Source organism: Canis aureus, chromosome 30, assembly GCF_053574225.1.
Source record: "Canis aureus isolate CA01 chromosome 30, VMU_Caureus_v.1.0, whole genome shotgun sequence".
Classification (NCBI taxonomy): Eukaryota; Metazoa; Chordata; class Mammalia; order Carnivora; family Canidae; genus Canis; species Canis aureus.
The window spans coordinates 42,269,801-42,285,916 of record NC_135640.1 but is presented as its reverse complement, the minus strand read 5'-3'; the positions used below and the strand labels follow the sequence as shown (position 1 = coordinate 42,285,916).

Here is a 16,116-nt window from a genome sequence, read left to right as displayed (position 1 = left end):
AACGCTGTATCCCGGATAAACCCTGTGAACAAGACACCGTACGTTCCCTCCAGGGTAACCGATACGCTCATGTTTCTGTTCACCATTTTCTTGCTTTTTACTCTCTCATGGTTTCTGAGCCGGGGCTTAGAGAATGGCTCCATGGGGTGGTCCGGGAGCTCTCATGAGGGCGGCCGCATCATCTGCAGGCTCGACGGGGGCTGGAGGGGCTGCTTCCGGGATGGCACCTGCACATGGCTGTGGGCGGGCCCTCACCACAGGCCCGCTTGAGTGTCCTCAAACATGCCAGTGGCTTCCCCCAGAAAAAGCCATCCGAGGGAAAAGCCGTAGTGCTTTTGGTGACCTAGCCTCAGGAGTCACATAGGGCCCTTCCAGCACATTCTATTCACCAGAAACAGGTTGCTAAATTCAGCCCACGCTTAAGGGGAGAGGTCTAGAGCTCCCCTTCTTGAGGAGACGGATATCAAAGAATGTGTTGCATGACTCCATCATGTGCACACGACCCAGTATTTGTAGACTCTTCCTTGCCCAGGTGTCGTGGGATGCCACGATGAGGTGCCCCGTGCGGGTCTGCCTCCCGCCGCTGGGGTGGGCATCACTGCCTCCTCCCAGTGCAGCGGTGCGCATTTTCTGTCTGGGACAAGTTCTTGAGTTGTTTCACCAAGGACTTCTTCCGCTCTGCTTTCCCCTTTCCTCTTCTGGGAGCTCCTGCCATTTACAGCTTGGATCCTGGGCTGACCACCTCCATGTATGACCTGTACTTGCCTATTTTCTGACTCGTTTCTGCTCTATGTTCAGAGGGATTTCCTCCACTTGCTATCCTGACCTTGCGCGACGTTCCCTGTGTCTGCGGGCATGGTTTTGACTTCCAACAGCTGCTGTTCTCTGACTGTTCCTTTTAACAGAATCCTGTTCTTGTTTCATAAATAGAGGGCCCATCTCCCCAAGGATCTTGCCAGTTTCTTTTCATTTTTAAACATTCTCTGCTCCCTTCCGGGTCTCTTCTTTCATCCACGTGGCTTTCTTTCTTTTTGCTTGTCCTGGTCTCGGCCACGTGAGAGGCCTTCCTAATGTCTGTGAAACCTCCGTGACATGTGACTTACAGTCATTGGGCCTTGTAGGGTGAGCTTACTGGGCCACTTGTTGGGGAACTCCCCAGGACCATTGTCTCTACAGGCAGGTCAGGTTCGAGAAGAATCTTCCCGTCTCTTGTCTGGAGCTGAATGAAGAGAGGTGCCTGAGGTGACCTGACCATGTGCATTCAGTGTCAAGCTGCTGCCTCAACTATTTGTGGCATTCTCAGGTCCAGACACTGTGTGCCCCCTCCAGAGAATAGGCCTCCCGACCTCTGCTGGGGTGACGGAGGGGCTGTGAGTCTCTCCACCTGCTTCTCAGCTGGCTTGCCCCCACCCCTCCACCGAGCTAGGGTCCCCACCAGGTACATCTGCCGAGGCCTCAGGACCAGGGGTTATCAGCTCAGGATCCAAGCCGAAATATGTGATGCACAAGCAGTGCTGGCCGGTTGTAGGGTGGTGATGGCAAAGCAGGATCTGTGGGGTATTTAGGAGGCCCAACCAGAAAGCCTGGGGATGTAGGATGGGATGGTGTTGGTGCTAGCCAGGCTGGACATCCCCTTCATGGAGGTCCACTTGGGTGGCCCACCCCATCCTCCTGGGCGGCCCTTCGGCAGTGGCAGGGCAGCCGCTCAGCTCCTGCGGGCAGGACGAGGGCTGCTCAGAGAACAGGGAGCAGGAGTCCCACCTCCGAGGTAGGAAGCATCACGCTGAAATGTCATCCATTCACTCATTCACTCACTTGCGCACAGGTCTGTCGAGAGACCAGTAGGCCTGGGCTTGGGGCCGGGGTGGGCGACCACCCACGCACCGGGGCTCCCAGCCCTGGGCAGGCATGTCCAGCGTGAAGTGCAGATGTGCCTCTCAGAAATCATACTCTTACAGGTATTTAAAAATAATCTGGGGCAGTCCGGGTGGCTCAGCGGTTTAGCGCCAACTTCAGTCCAGGGTGTGATCCTGGGGACCCGGGATCGAGTCCCAAATTGGGCCCCCTGCATTGGGCCTGCTTCTCCCTCTGCCTGTGTCTCTGCCTCTCTCTCTCTCTCTCTCTCTCTCTCTGTCTCTCGTGAATAAATAAATAAAATCTTAAAAAAATAAAAATAATCTGAATGACAAAAATATTTACAAAGGAAAAATCATCCATAATCCCTGCTATAACAACCTGTGTTCAGGGCCCCTGGGTGGCTCAGCGGTTAAGCGTCTGCCTTCGGCTCAGGGCATAACCCTGAGGTTCCGGAATCGAGTCCTGCATTGGGCTCCCCACATGGAGCCTGCCTCTCCCTCTGTCTGTGTCTCTCTCTCTCTCTCTGTGTCTCTCATGAATAAATAAACAAAATCTTTAAAAAATAAACACCCTGTGTTCATTGTTCAATGTTTTCTCCTGGTATTTCTCCCCGTGCACCTACACACACACACACACACACACGTGCACACACATACATACACGTATCCACATACGTACGTTCTCCTGTCCTATGCATCCTTCCACACACACTCTATACCTTCTCTCGTTATACGTGCACGTACTCTAAACTCGTAAGTGTGCGCACAGGGATATTGAGCATGTAATATAAATATATAAACATTGTAAGTTAAGTAAACAAATTTAACTTACATTAATGCTCATCTGCCTGGGCCCCCAGGCGTGTACTCATCATTTCTATTCCTGGATAATATCCCAATCTGTGGCTGTGACATTGTTTCTCAAAACAGTCCCTGAATGCTGAATGTTTGGTTCCCTTTCAAAGTCAGACTCGCTAATTCGGCAAGTATTTGCCACGCGGCCCTGCACCGGTCAGCCTGGTCTCCGCGCCGACTGCAACACGGACGCCCCCGGCGCACACGGTCCGGAGGGGACAGGCGGTGAGCAAGTAACTGGACAAAAGAAGGTCACAAAGGGGGTGTGCACTGATGGGAGGACAGGTGGCTGTGGGCGGGAACGGGGGGCCTCCGCGGGACGGGATGCAGCTGCCCTCCTCACACACGGGAGCGGGCTTGCTCTGGCCCGTATGTCTCTGCAGGGGTTGGGGCGCTTGGCTGGGCCGCGTGGAGCACATCACGTGGACTCGCCAGTTCTCCGGCAGCTTCCAGCCAGTTTGAGGGTGGGCGGCTGAAGGAACTCTGCAGGTGGAGCAGCCTGGCCCGGCCCTGCAGCCCCGTGAGACCCCTCCCAGAGGGGCTTTCAGAGTCCCCTGAACATTGGCAGGGGTGTGGCCCCCCAAAAGTGTCTTTAAAGCACCAGGGTCGCAGCCGAGTGGCTCCAGAGGTCCTGCCCAGGGCCCGCGTTCGAGGCACCAGTTCATTCTAGTCCAGATTATGGGCAGGAGCTCCAGCCCTGCTTTGCTACATTCAGTCTGTGCCCAGAAATACTGGCTTTTCCCGAGCCCGCCGGGCAATTCCACGGGCACCAGGCCCTTCACCCACCTGTTAGCGAACCCCCGACCCTCAACCAGCCCGGCCTACTCCATCTGCCAAACAGGACCGGGCACCTCAGGGCAGGACTGGCTGCAGGGCCCAGCACCAAGTGAAACTCAGACCCCTTGCTCATAAATCGTTAATAATTTTGAATCGGTGACAACTGAGCCTCCAACCCAGTGCCCATGTGTCCATGGGCTTTGCTGCATCTGTGGACTGGAAGAGCCGATGCTGGTATTCTGGCCCAGTCGTGTCCCCGCTGAAGGAAAACGTGTCTCGGGGGCACCTGGGTGGTGCAGTCGGTTGAACATCCAACAGTTGGTTTGGGCTCGGGTCGCAATCTCGGGGTTGTGATCTCGGGGTCGTGATCTTGGGGTCATGGGATAGAGCCCCGGGTCAGGCTCCTTGCTTAGCATGGGATCTGCTCGAGATTCTCTCTCCCTCTGCCTCTGTCCTTCCCCAGCCCCAAAATAAATAAATCTTTTTTTTCTTAAGATTTCATTTATTTATTCATGAGAGACACAGAGAGAGAGGCAGAGACACAGGCGGAGGGAGAAGCAGGCTCCGTGCAGGGAGCCTGACGTGGGACTCGATCCCGGGTCTCCAGGATCAGGCCCCGGGCCAAAGGCAGGTGCTAAACCGCTGAGCCACCCGGGGATCCCCAAATAAATTTTTTAAAAAATAGAAAAAAGTTTCCAGGACACTTGCTAACAACGGCGAGGGACTTCTCCGGGGGACCAGTGCAGCAGGGCAGGGAGGTCGGGCTCACGCCGGAACACAGCCCCAGGACATGGGAGGTACAGCCAGGGAGCAGGTGACATACTGCGGGGCGGATGGAGGACTGAGAAGAAACCCCGATCTGGGGGCACTGGGCCACGCCCCCGCCAGGACTCCCACTGAGGGCGGCCCCGTGACCCGCCATCCACGGCGGCCCCCAGCACCTCGGAACGTGACAGCGTTTGGAGACAGGGTCTTACAGAGGTGATTCGGTCAAAATGAGATCATGAGGGTGGGTCCTAACCCAACCTGACCAGGGTCCCCATGAGACAAGGAGGGCCACCAGGGGAGACCCCGGGCTGAGGGAGGTGTCCACACGCCCAGGAGAAGGGCCTGGGAAGAGCCAGCCCTGCCCACGCCTGGACCCCGGACGTCCGGCCCCTGGGACTGAGTGGCTACCGTTTGAGCCACTGAGGGTAACCAACGTGGCAGGTGCAGGGCGGGACCCCCGCCGCCGGTGTCCACGGCTGGCTCATCCAGCGTGGGCCTGCTCCTGGTTTGCTGGACGTGCCACGCAGGCTGGTACAGAGGCGGCCGTCGTTCCCGTGCCGGACAAGCAAGACCAACCTCCACCCCCACAGGAGGAGAGCCGAGACCAGGCAGACGCGTGACAGCTGGGAGGTCACAGCTCGGGGCCCCGCCTGGACAGCAGCCACTCCGGTCATTGCTGTGCCGCCTGGCCGGGGAGCCCACGAAGCTGTGTGGCCCACGGCGTGGTCGGATGGAGGGGGTCAGGGCCTCAGGGGCTCAAGTCCCCAGGAGGAGGAGCCTGAGTGTAAGGGGGGACCCAGGCTGGGCCCTCCCGTTACGGCGAGCTCCCTTCCCGCCGGCGCGGCCTACCCTTCAGGCACCAGAAATGCGGGGGAGCCCAGAGCCGCCCGAGCAAACACACCCCACGGACAGCATGTCAAGACCCCACAGGAGGAGCTTTTTATTTGAGGACACGCGATGCCTAGTGCATCCACGAGCACGGGCCGTGCCGACGAGGCGAGCGTGGACGCCACCCGGACCTTCCAGGTTTCCTGGGTCCTAACCTGGCCAGGTCCCAGTGGGGGGGGGAGTGTGTCCCCCGGCCCCTCCCGCAGCAGGTCACCGTGAGCACGAGCAGGAACGCACCGGCATCCGTGGATCCCGAGGCGGGAGGGGGTCCGCTCTCGGCTGAGGCGGCATCTGGGGGGCCTCCCCTCCCCCAGCGCTGCCCCGCAGACCCCCGGCCTCCTGGCTCAGGAGGGGAAGGGGGGCGCCTCGGCCAGCGGCCGGGACATGCTCTGGATGGCCCACTGCAGGATGCCGTCGAAGGAGTGCTGCAAGACAGCAGAGCGGAACCTCGCACCTGCCAAGGCTCCAGGGCACACTGGGCACGCCCTGGCCGCCGGGGCCGGCGGGAGTCATAAGCATCTGACCCTCCTTTTCAGAGGTAGGGAAACTGAGGCCTGAGGCACCGCGAGACATGGACTCCTCACGCAGTGCTCCATCACAGCATCCCGGGGGCACAGGGCACGGCCTCCTCGCCCCAGGGCTGCGAGGCAGGGCCAGCTCCTGCCCTCACTGTGCTCAGGGCCCTGGCACCTCACAGGATGGGGGAGTCACGAGGAGGCCCCATATTCCAGCAGGATGGGGTGCCTGAACCCCCGAGGGGGCTGGGGAGTCTTCCCCCCCTTTCTCCAACGGTCTTGGGCGGCCGCCCCCGCCACAGCTCCAGGGCCCTCACCCAGCACCTGGGGTCCCCCCCAAAATCCCCGCACTGTCTGGGACCCTCCTGTGCCCAGCCCAGCACACAGGGAGGGGCCCCACGGCCCGCGGACACCACGTGTCAGCCTCCTGGGTGTGGGGATGGCTGGAGGAGTCTGACCTCCCGTCGAAGAGAGATGGAACCCCTGAAAGCCCCAGTTCCTTCCCAGCCAGTGTAGCTGTTCACCGAAGGGAGAAGAGCCTGGGTTGATGAGGGCAGTGAGAGGTCCGGGGCACCCGCCCGCCCTGCCCCGAGGTTGTGCAGCCCCCCAGCCCCCCAGGATCCAGGCCCTCGGGACCAGATCCCCTCTAGGGTCCCCTCTAGGCCCCTCTAGGCCCCTTGGTGTGCTCGGGCTCCTGCATGCGTCTGAAGCAGCCTGGCCTGTGGTGCTTGGCACAGCTGGGGTGGGGGGGCACCTCCCAGCCCCCCAGAGCCTTTAGGGGGTTGTAGAGGAGGAGGTGCAGGCGGAGGCCCAGCCTGGAGGTGCATTACCTCGTTTAGGAGGGACTCCAGGTCGTCTCTGTGTAGAACCGGCTCGTGCCCAGAGGAGCCGTCACCTGCCTGGAGCCCAGGAGAGGAGGGTCAGCCCAATCTCAGCACCCCTGCTAGGGAACCCCGAAACAGAGCAGGACTCCCTGCAGAGGCCACAGGGGCCTGGGGGCACAGGCGCTCATGCCAGGGCAGTGCGGTGGCACTCCTCCCAGGGTGCTGGGCACAGGCAGGGTGCGCATGAGCGAGTGTGGGCTGCCCGCAAGGGCCCTGGCACCGCTGGCAGCTGGTTGCCCGAGGCCCCCAGGCCCGCCAGCCTCCACCTGCTACACGCAGCCTTCCGGGGAGAGCCGGGCAACTCAGAGAACCAGCTCGAAGGGAGCCTGTCATGGGTGGAGAAACAGGCCCCGAGAGGGAAGTCCCTGGTCCGATGCCAGCCACTCAACCACCCCACAAAGGCTGCCAGGGCCCACGGCGCCCCTGGGGAGGGGGCCAGAGCAGGGCATGAGCCACAGGAGACTGGCACGAAAGAGCCGAGTCTCAGCTCATAAACACAGGCCCTGGGAGGCCACAGCACCCAGGCAGTGAGGGAGGAGCACAGCCTCGGGGTGTGCAGGGCACCCAGGAAGGGATGGGGCCACACCCACATTCTCCCGCAGGGAGTGGGGCTGCGGGGAGGGGCTGAGGGGCTGGCATGTGCTCCTCTCCAAGGTCACTGCGCGTTCCACCTCAAGGACAAGAAAGGAGTCTGCGTTTAAGAGCAAAGAGCCCAGGTGTCCGTGAAGAAGCGTCTTCTGGAGGGAAGGACCCCTCCTGGTGGGGGAGCAGGGGTCCCCCTGAGAGGGCTTGAGCACGGGCAGTGCGGAGGGGCGGGGTGATGGGAGGCTTCCACGCTGCAGCAGGCAGGTGCGGGCCAAGCCTTGGGGTTGCCGGTGAGCCCCCTCATGGGCAGGGCCTTGGCCCCCCCAAGCCGGGTTCCTGCTCAGAGCGCTGGGGGGTGCCGTGTGGCTGGGAAGGAGGATGGGCCACGGATGGGGGTGGGACTCCTTGCCTCCCCCAGGGCCTCAGAGGTTCTTCTGGGGGCAGGGACCCGGTCGGGAAGGCCCGGGGAAGAGGTGCCACCCGGAGGCTCCTGAAGGGACACACAGGACTCCCACCCCCCAAGTTCTGAGGGAGCCCCAGGAGGACTGCCGCTCAGCAGGAAGGCAGACAAAGACCGCAGCGAGCCAGCTGTCCCCAGGGGCTCCCGCTGGCTCCCGGGCGGTCACTGCTGGAGGACCAGGAGCCCAGGCGGGGTCACACTGGGCGTCACGCGCGCTTGCTCATCCCTGCTGGGCGCCTTCTCGCCGCCACCCCTCCAGGGGCAGGTGCACCCCAGGGGCTGGGAGAAAGGGCACTGAGGGCGGGGCCGGGTCACCAGGGAACAGGTGCATCCCACTGCCATCTCATGCCACCAATGCTTGTAGCTGGCTCTCCCTTCCAGGTAGACGTTATCTCGAAGGCGGCTATTTACACACACAACCCACGGCCCGGGGCATGTTCACCCCCGCGAAGCTGGCACGGGAGCGTCCCTGGAGGTGTGCTGGCCGCTCCAGCCCCCGGGGTCCCCACCTCCCCGGGCAGCACTGACCTTGGCAGGCCCCGGCGCAGCACGGGCGGGGGTCGAGGCGGGCGCCCCGTCGCCGGGGGCCGGGCCGGCGTCCCCGGAGCAGGAGCGGCAGCGAGGGGCCCTGTGCACAGCGGAGGAGGGGGTCGGGCTGGCGGCCCGCGGTGACCCCCGCCGGCCCTGTGCCCCCCTCCCCGCCGCCGCACTCACCCTGGCCGGGGGGCGCCCCCGGGGAAGTGGCAGCGCCAGTGGAAGGCGGCGGCACAGTGCGTGCACCGCAGCACATCGGAGCCGTCCCCGCACACGCCGCACCGCGCCGCTGGGCCCTGCGGGGAGCAGCGCGGTGACTGGGGACGGGGGAGCTCAGGGACACCGGGCACCTTGGGGCTGCAGCCCCAGGAGATCTGCTCCCCCTTGGTGGGCCCCTGGGGCTGGTCAAGGGGACCCCAGAACCGCCCCCCCCAGAAAAGGCGGGAGGGTCTGGGGCACTGGGACTCCCCAACAGGACGGCCGTCCTCCTTGTTGTGGGTCCTGGAGGGTGACGGTGGGATGTAGGGGCTTCAGGATCAGGGACGGACCATCACTCCTGCCCCGCGCTTCAGAGCCCTCCACCCTCGTGCCGGGTGCGCTCCTCCCAGCACCCAACCCCGGGGCCGCCCTTGCATGGCCAGTCTGGCTCAGCCTGGACCCCAAGCCTCCCCGCTCCTCCCAATGCCCTGCATGTCAGAGCTCCACCTGGCGGCTGTGCAGGTCCTGGCTCCCAGAAGACGGGCCACCCCCCAGCACCTCCTCACCTGCTGCCCCTCGGGACCCACACACAGGAGGGGGCGCAGGGCTGAGGGTTCCAGCACCGGCGAGGGGGCTGCAGGAGGTGGGGCCAGCGGGTGCTTGTAGGGGCCAGCAGCGTCCATCCCGGCTGGGGGCTCCCTGGACGGGCCCTTCGCGTCTTCTCCTGCCAGCCTCAGTCCCAGGAGGACCTGGAACCAGAGGATCAGTGCTTGGCGAGGCCCCAGGGCACTTGCACAGCACCCCCCAGGGAGGCTTGTATCGCCAGGACCCTGGGAACCCCGGGAGCTGGTGTGGGGGACCCCACCCTGGGGTTTGGGTGCAGATGCTGGCTCTGTGCCCCTAGCAAGGTCCTTGAGCCTGTCCCCATCTGAAGGTGGGGCGTGTGTGGCCCACACGGGCTGTGTAGAGCACCTGGGCAGAGCAGAGACCCCTGGGCCAGCCCTGAGAAACGGGCCATTGTGGGGCCACTTCCCGGTGTAGACGGCCAAACTGACGAGGCCAGGCCAGGGGCAGGGGGTGCAGGGTCTATGGCCCACAGGAACGGCCGGGAGGCCGGACACAGGGCCCTGGAGGGGGCTGGTGCATACCGGGGTCTCCGCAGGTGGCTCCTGGGGCGGGGGCTCCTCAGCCCGGGGCACGTCCCGCTGGGCTCTTCCCTGGAGGCAGCTGGAGCACCTCCAGGTCCCACTGCTCACGCGGTCACCAGCCAGGGTCATGCAAGGCCAGCAGAAGGGACAGTAGACTCCCAAACACACAGGGCAGGGGAGGCCCGAGGCTCCTCCAAGTCACCCCTTCCCTTTTCCAGATGGGGAAACTGAGGCCCAGGCAGGACGGTGGGCAGAGGCACAATGGAAGCGCTGCCCCGGCCGGTCAGCGGGAGAGCCCGGGATACGGGGAAGTTTAGCCCTGGGGGCGGCCCTCGCCGGCGCGGTCGGCGTCCCCTCTGAGAGCTTCCCGATGAGCCCCAGAACCCCGGACCCCAGCTAACCTGGAGCGGCCTGTGCGTGGCTCTCATGGGCCCCACCCTGTCAGTGGGGCCTCGGAGAACTGGGGTGTTTATACCCCCGGGCCACCCACGTTTCCACAAGGGGGATGGCGGCCAGCCGGGGCGGGACAGGGTCGAGGGCAGGAAGGAAGCTGGAGCTGAGGGATGGCCCCGCCGGACGCCCTCTCATTAGTGACGAGCATCTGGGGCTCAGAGACGGGCGACCTGGCCAAGGCCACTCAGGGGGCTGGGCAGGGCCAGGGCTGGGGGTGTCATTTCTCCCGCCTGGGCTCTCCCCCGCTGGCTGCGGTGACCCGAGGGAGCTGGTGGTAGCGGGCAGGGCCGGGAGGGCCAGTGCCCTGCCAGGGACGGGCACCCGCTCAGCCTGACTTGTGGTAGGACCTGCCTGGAGGGGGGCCCGGCTGGGGATTTGGGCTGGGGAGTGTGGTGAGATGGGACAGGATGGGGGGCCTTATTCTGCTTCTCTGCCCCCTGGGGCCCTGCTGGCCAGGCTGGGGGTGGGGGGCAGTGTGGCCACATGGGGAGGCGGGTGGGAGGCTCCAGCCCCACTGCCTCCCTCCCGGGGGACCCCACTTCCCAGCCGTGGAACGGGGACCCTTCTGGGCAGCCTCCTACTCAGGGGGCAGATGGGTAGACACGGCCATGAGGGCAGGTGGGGGGTGGCCAGGCTGACCCGGGTGCCGGGCTCACCTGGGAATGTCGTGGAGCGGCGGGGACAGGCAGGCCAGGTGGAAGGCCCGGGGGCAGCCGTCACAGCAGATGAGCTCCCCGCCATCCCGGCACACGGCGCACTCGTCCTCGTTCTTCTGACACGGGCCGGACACACGCATTCTCTGGAGGATCCCGGGCTGGGGCAGCGCCCTCCCCGAGAGCCCCTCGGAACAGCCCCAGAGTGGCGCTCCCCGGGGGTGCGCGAGTCCCCGGCCTGCTCCCCGCCGGCGGACGCCGGCTCCCTGCCCCCCCTGAGCCTCTGGTGCCCACCGCGCACCCCGGGGCCGGGCCGTCCATCCTGGGAAGGCTGAGCCTTCCGAAAGCCCAGTTTCTCGTGGGCACCGTGCTCCGGGCAGCCCCTACGCGGCACGCCTAGCCCCGCGCCGCCCCTTCTTCCCAGGCACCCGCTGGGCCCGGTGCCACCTGCCTGCACCCCAGCCCGCGTGGTGCCACCTCCTCCGGAAGCCCACCAGGGCAGGCAACCGTGTGCAGTGATACTGCCCGCTGCCCCGCCAGGTGGCTGGGGGCTCCCGGGGGGCGGGCGCGCGTCCTGCTCCTTCTTGGGGGCCTGGGGCTCAGCACCTGGCATGAGCGAGGGGCGCCCGGGTCTGTGCTGGGAGCCCCACGACGTGCTCAGCCCCATGACGTGCTCGATGCTCAGCTTCCTGGCCCCCAGCAGGGGCCACGTCCCCACCCACCGGCCCGCTGTGAGACAAAGGACAGCTGGTGCCCCGACCAGCCCTGCGGTGGCAAAAGCCTGGTAGGACTTATTTTCTCTGACTTATTTGAAATTTTACAATTGTGTGTTATCAGAAAAAATATTATTTAAAAAACAAAAAGGCTCTACTCTGTGAACAGAAGCTTAGGCCTCTGTCCTCACCATCCAAGCAAGGGCCCCGGTCAAGCGGCAAAGTGGCGGATGGGCCACCCTGAGGACCATCCGTGGAGGTGAAGGAGATCCCCCCTCCCTGCCACCGTGGCCTGGGCATTACCTGCTGGAGCTGGGGCTCGCTGGGGAGGGCAGGAGGGGCCTGCACCCTGCCCGGCTGGCCTGCTCTCGGGTCACCTCCACCCTCCTGGGGACGAGAGGGAGGGTCACCGGAATGAGCTGGGCGCAGCCCCAGCTGAGCTCTGGGCGTGCTGGGGGCGGGTGTCAGGGGCTGTGCTTACGGGGGCAGGAGCCTGGGCCCCCTTGGCCCGGACCAGGGTCTTCAGGCCGCTGCTACGGGTCCTGTTCTTCCCCCCACTGGGGTCTTCGAACTTGCTGGGAGTATAAAACTCCCCCCCCACCTGGATGCACTTCTTGGAGCCACCTGGGAGGAGAGGCTGGCTGGCCCCCGCTCGGCCGCACTCTGGCCTGGGCGCCGGGTGCAGGCAGGGGGAGGCTGGGTGCCCTGCCACTTGCTGCCCCTCCTCCCCCACCCCACCCGGCCCCCCGGGCTCCGGGCCCGCATCCTGGGCACAGGACGGCTCGTCTTCAGGGGCTATACTGGGTGAAGCCTGTCCACCAGATTCCCATCCACCTGGAATCTCGGAGTGCAGACGTCTTTGGAAGCAGGGTCTTTATAGGGGGGATTAGCTAAGACGGGCTCCCGAGGGACACTGAGTCCGACGGAGAGGACACAGGCATAGGGAGAAGAGCCTGGCTTGGAGGCGGAGTCTGCAGTGACAAAGCCGCAGCGGCCAGCAGCCGGACGGGCATGGGCCACTGCCCTAGAGCCTCTGGACGCCTGGACTCTGGATCTCCTGTTGTGTTAGCTGCCCAGTTTGTGGCCAGTGGTTATAACTGCCATGCTGAACTAGGGCGGGCCCCGGGCACCCTCCCTGGGGGGTGAGGTGTCCCTGTCCTGACACCCCCGTGGCCGGAGCCCAGCCCAGACGGAGGGGAGGGAGGCGGTGTGGGGGCGGGAAGGCGCTGCAGGCCGTCCCGCTGGAGAACCAAGACCCCGAGGGGCCCATCCAGGCGGGCAGAGGTGACCCAGGATGTGGTCACCGCCAGGTGCTGAGGAGGGACACGGATCCAGGGGGCCTGCATGCCCCTGGCCGCCCCTCTGGCAGCGCCGTCTACCTGACTCAAACACCTGCTGGATGAGGATCCCCTCCAGGGCCCCACAGGCTCCTGGGACATCCCCGGACGACACGGTCACGGCTCTCTGGACCGAAGTGGACATGGTCTGAATTCCTGGGGAAGGGAGCACCAGGTGGGGGGGGGCGTCATCCATTGGAAAGAGGACCCCTGAGCACCTCTTTCCTGCAGGCAAGGAGGTGGCAAAAGGTGTCTGGGCTGCGGAATCCTCCTTTCCTCCCGCCCGGGGCAGGACAGACAGCCAGACAGCCATGGGTATGTGCGCTATGCACGCGTGAGCATGTGCGTGTGTGTGCACGGGGTGTGCAGTATGGGCGCTGCTGTGTGAGCCAGGCGGACGCCGTGGGCAGGACGAGCAGGGACCCCAGGGCGTGGAGGGGGGCAGAGTTCGCAGGCCCGCCCTTAGGTCAGGTGACCCTAGGGGGTCTCCGGGGTCCCCCACTCTGGGGCAAGGAGGGGACGGGAAGGGGCCAGGCGTACATGGGCTGACTCGAGGAGCCTCCTCTTTCCTGGTGCGTCTGTCCAGCCGAGGCTCTGGGGTGAGGCGCTAGGTCAGCACCCCAGGGGGCCCTCCGCCCCCACCCCGCCCGCCCCGGGGGAGCCTCCGGGCCTGGCTCACCGTTCCCCAGCGGGAGGCGCTGCGGCTCTGCGCTGCTCTCGGGCTTCCTGGGCTTGGCCTTGGCCTGGGAGCCTGCAGGGGGAGCCGCACCAGCCTGGCCTCGTCGCCCCACGTGGCCAATACCTGCGGCCAAGGGCGGTGCGGGGGGCAAGAGAGCCCCCGGGGTGCCTCCCCAGCTCCCGTGGATGCCCTTGCTTTCCTGGGCGCTGCTGTCCACAACCAGAAAAAGGAAGTAACACCCGCCTGCCTGCTTCCGGGCTCCTGGGACAACAGGGGACGGCCTGGCCCACCCCCCTAAGGATCCAGAGGGGCCCAGCTGGGGGGGTGTGGTCAGGTCGTGGCGGGCTCCCCAGGCCCATCTGCGGCCCGCCGGCTCCTCCAAATAGGTACCTGGGCTAGAGGTGACCCTTGGAGACAGTGCTGCTGGCGGGGTGGCCCTGGGCTCCTCCGGAACCTTCCTCTTGGCAGGGGGTCTGGGCAGCAGCGCCGCGGCCTTGGGGCCCGGCGGGGGCTTCCTCCCCTTCCGGGGCTGGCTGAGGTCCACGTCTGCAGGGTGCAAGCAGGGGCCGAGCCTCGACACCAGGACCCACACCTTGGGAGGCGGGCAAGACCTCAGCGGGACGGTCCTAGGCGATGTAGGGGGCTCCCTACCCCCCCAACCTTCCCTCTGCCATCCAGCTGGGACGACCCCAGCCACCCGGCCCCCAGCGTGGAGGTCGAGCCCCGCAGGACCCCGGCTCCCCCCGACCTTTGGGGAAGCTGTCTAGGATGGGCTGCAGCCGGGCGTATCTCTCCACATTGTAGTCCTTAAACAGAACCCTCCAGAAGTCCAGGATGGCAGCTGCGTCCTGGGTCAGGAGCCACGAGAGGAGCGCGTGGAAGGCCTGCGGGCAGCCTTCCTTCTCCTTCAGACGCAGGGTCTCCTGAAGCGAGAATGGGGAGTGGGAGGTCCTGCCTCCTGCCTCCTGCCCCCCAGGCCCCCAGCCCCCCGACTTCCTGCCGTCCGCCCGCCCCCAGGTGCTGCAGGTGACCCAGCACCTGCCCGTGCCCCTGGCTGGCGGGGGCGCGGGGTTACCCGGGGATGCTGGGGGCGGGAGGCCACCTGGATCTCCTCTTCGGGGACCTCACCCCGGCTTGGAGGGCAGCTTCAGGAGGGCTGGCAGGGCGTTGGAGAGGCGCGGGAGCTTGTCCCGGAGACGCTGCCCCGTCCCCTCTTCACACCCACAGCCCCATCCCAACCCCCTCAACCCCACTCGGGGGGACCCGGGGGCGGGGCCCCCCCAGAACTTGTCTTCCCAGACATTGCCCCAGGCTCGAGGGCAGGGCAGGGCTTGGGGCAGGCTAGGGGGCGTGGGGGGTGCGGGTCGGGGCCCACCTGGAACTTGTCCTCGGGGACCACGTCGTGGTCGGCCAGTGCGTGCAGCAGCGGGAAGGCGCAGTCCACAGCCATGGCGATCTCCGTGCGGTGCAGCCTCAGGAGGCGGCGCAGCCCTGCGTCCCCGCCGGCCCGGGCCTCGCCCGCCATCGCAGGGTCTGGGGGCAAAGGGCTGGAGGCCCCCTCTCCCCGCCTGGGGTCCCGTGGCCTCGAGGTGCCACTGGACTTGTGGAGCGCCTGGGCCATCTCTGCCTCCCGGCCCGAGCTGGCCCTGCCCTGCCGGGCACCTGGGCGAGAGCACCTGGGTGGGGGCACCTGGGTGGGGGGGGCACCTGGGCGGGCTCACCTGAGCAGGCTCACCTGGTCAGGTTCACCTGGGCAGGCACGTCTGCAGGGCTGAGCCCAGCCAGCACCCAGTCTCTATTATAGCCTACTCCCCGACTCCCCGTGGAAAGAGCAAAGGCTGTGTGTCCCCGGAGCCAATCAGGGCCAGAGGGAGGGGCAGGAATGGAAACTTGAATTCCACACCTGCCAGCAGGTGGTTGGCTTCTCTGTCCTTTGTAAAGGAAGCTTCCGGACCAGGGCCTGACCCCTCGAGTGGGAGGGCTGGGAGGCCCCCCGATTCCTGAACTGTGGTTCCGTTCAGATGGGAGACAGCCAGCACGGGTGCCCTCTACCTCACCCGAGGCCCAGCTCCCGGGCACCTGCAGGGGCTGCTCAGGGGCCCCAGCACTCAGAGTCCCTGTGGGGAGTGGGCATGACCACCTGGGCCCCCGCTGCCCGGGGCCCAGGACCTGGGACGTAGGAGGGTCAGGGGGAGGAGGAGCGCCTGTCTGAGGGCGGACTGGGTGCCCGTGGGCACAGCACTGGGCATTGCCCGGAGGCCGTGTGATGCCGGGCGAGTTGCTTTCCTTCTCTGAGACTCAGCCACCCTCATCTTTAGCCCGAGCACATCGCCCTGGGGGACCCAGGTGCCACCCAGCCCCCCTTCCTCCAGGTGGACAAGGCAGCTGAGCTGCGGACTGATGTGCCTGATGTGGGCCGCAGGGGCTCCTGTGCTTGGCCGCTCACAGCCCGGGGCAGCGACGCCCAGGAGCTTCCTGGGGCTGCGTCCGAGGCTGGACGGTGGTGTCGGGCAGTGGGGAAGCCGTCCTGGGGGGGTGCACAGAGGGGGACGCGCATCCCAGGCCGTGGTGGCAAGGGCAGGGGACCGGGGCCTGCAAGGGCGCTGGCCCCACGGTGGCCTCGCACGGCCTGGGCAGAGGGGCCAGGGTCACAGGGAGCGGCCGTCGGGCGGCCAGGCTGCAGAGCCACGGGCAGGGCGGCGCTGGGCTGGAAGGGGTGGCCTGGGCGGGGGCGGGGCCTGGCATTTCTCAGGAGTTTAGGTGGCTCTGTTCTATCCTGAGGTGGGGGTCCTCCGGGGGCTGAGGGCCCCTCC

General features: G+C 65.6%; 1 protein-coding gene across 1 annotated transcript; it reads right to left on the bottom strand.

Annotated features, from left to right (window-relative positions):
* Positions 1-4,011: 4,011 nt before the first annotated feature.
* AIRE (autoimmune regulator) lies at positions 4,012-14,930 on the bottom strand. Its single transcript, XM_077879379.1, has 14 exons — positions 14,679-14,930; positions 14,052-14,226; positions 13,694-13,849; positions 13,304-13,375; positions 12,667-12,780; positions 11,769-11,911; positions 11,591-11,674; positions 10,578-10,693; positions 9,469-9,568; positions 8,887-9,069; positions 8,303-8,418; positions 8,117-8,216; positions 6,490-6,558; positions 4,012-5,569 (listed from the first exon to the last, which is right to left on the bottom strand). The coding sequence occupies exons 1-14, from the start codon at positions 14,922-14,924 to the stop codon at positions 5,489-5,491; spliced, it is 1,755 nt and encodes a 584-aa protein (XP_077735505.1). The 5' UTR covers positions 14,925-14,930; the 3' UTR covers positions 4,012-5,488.
* Positions 14,931-16,116: the final 1,186 nt, after the last annotated feature.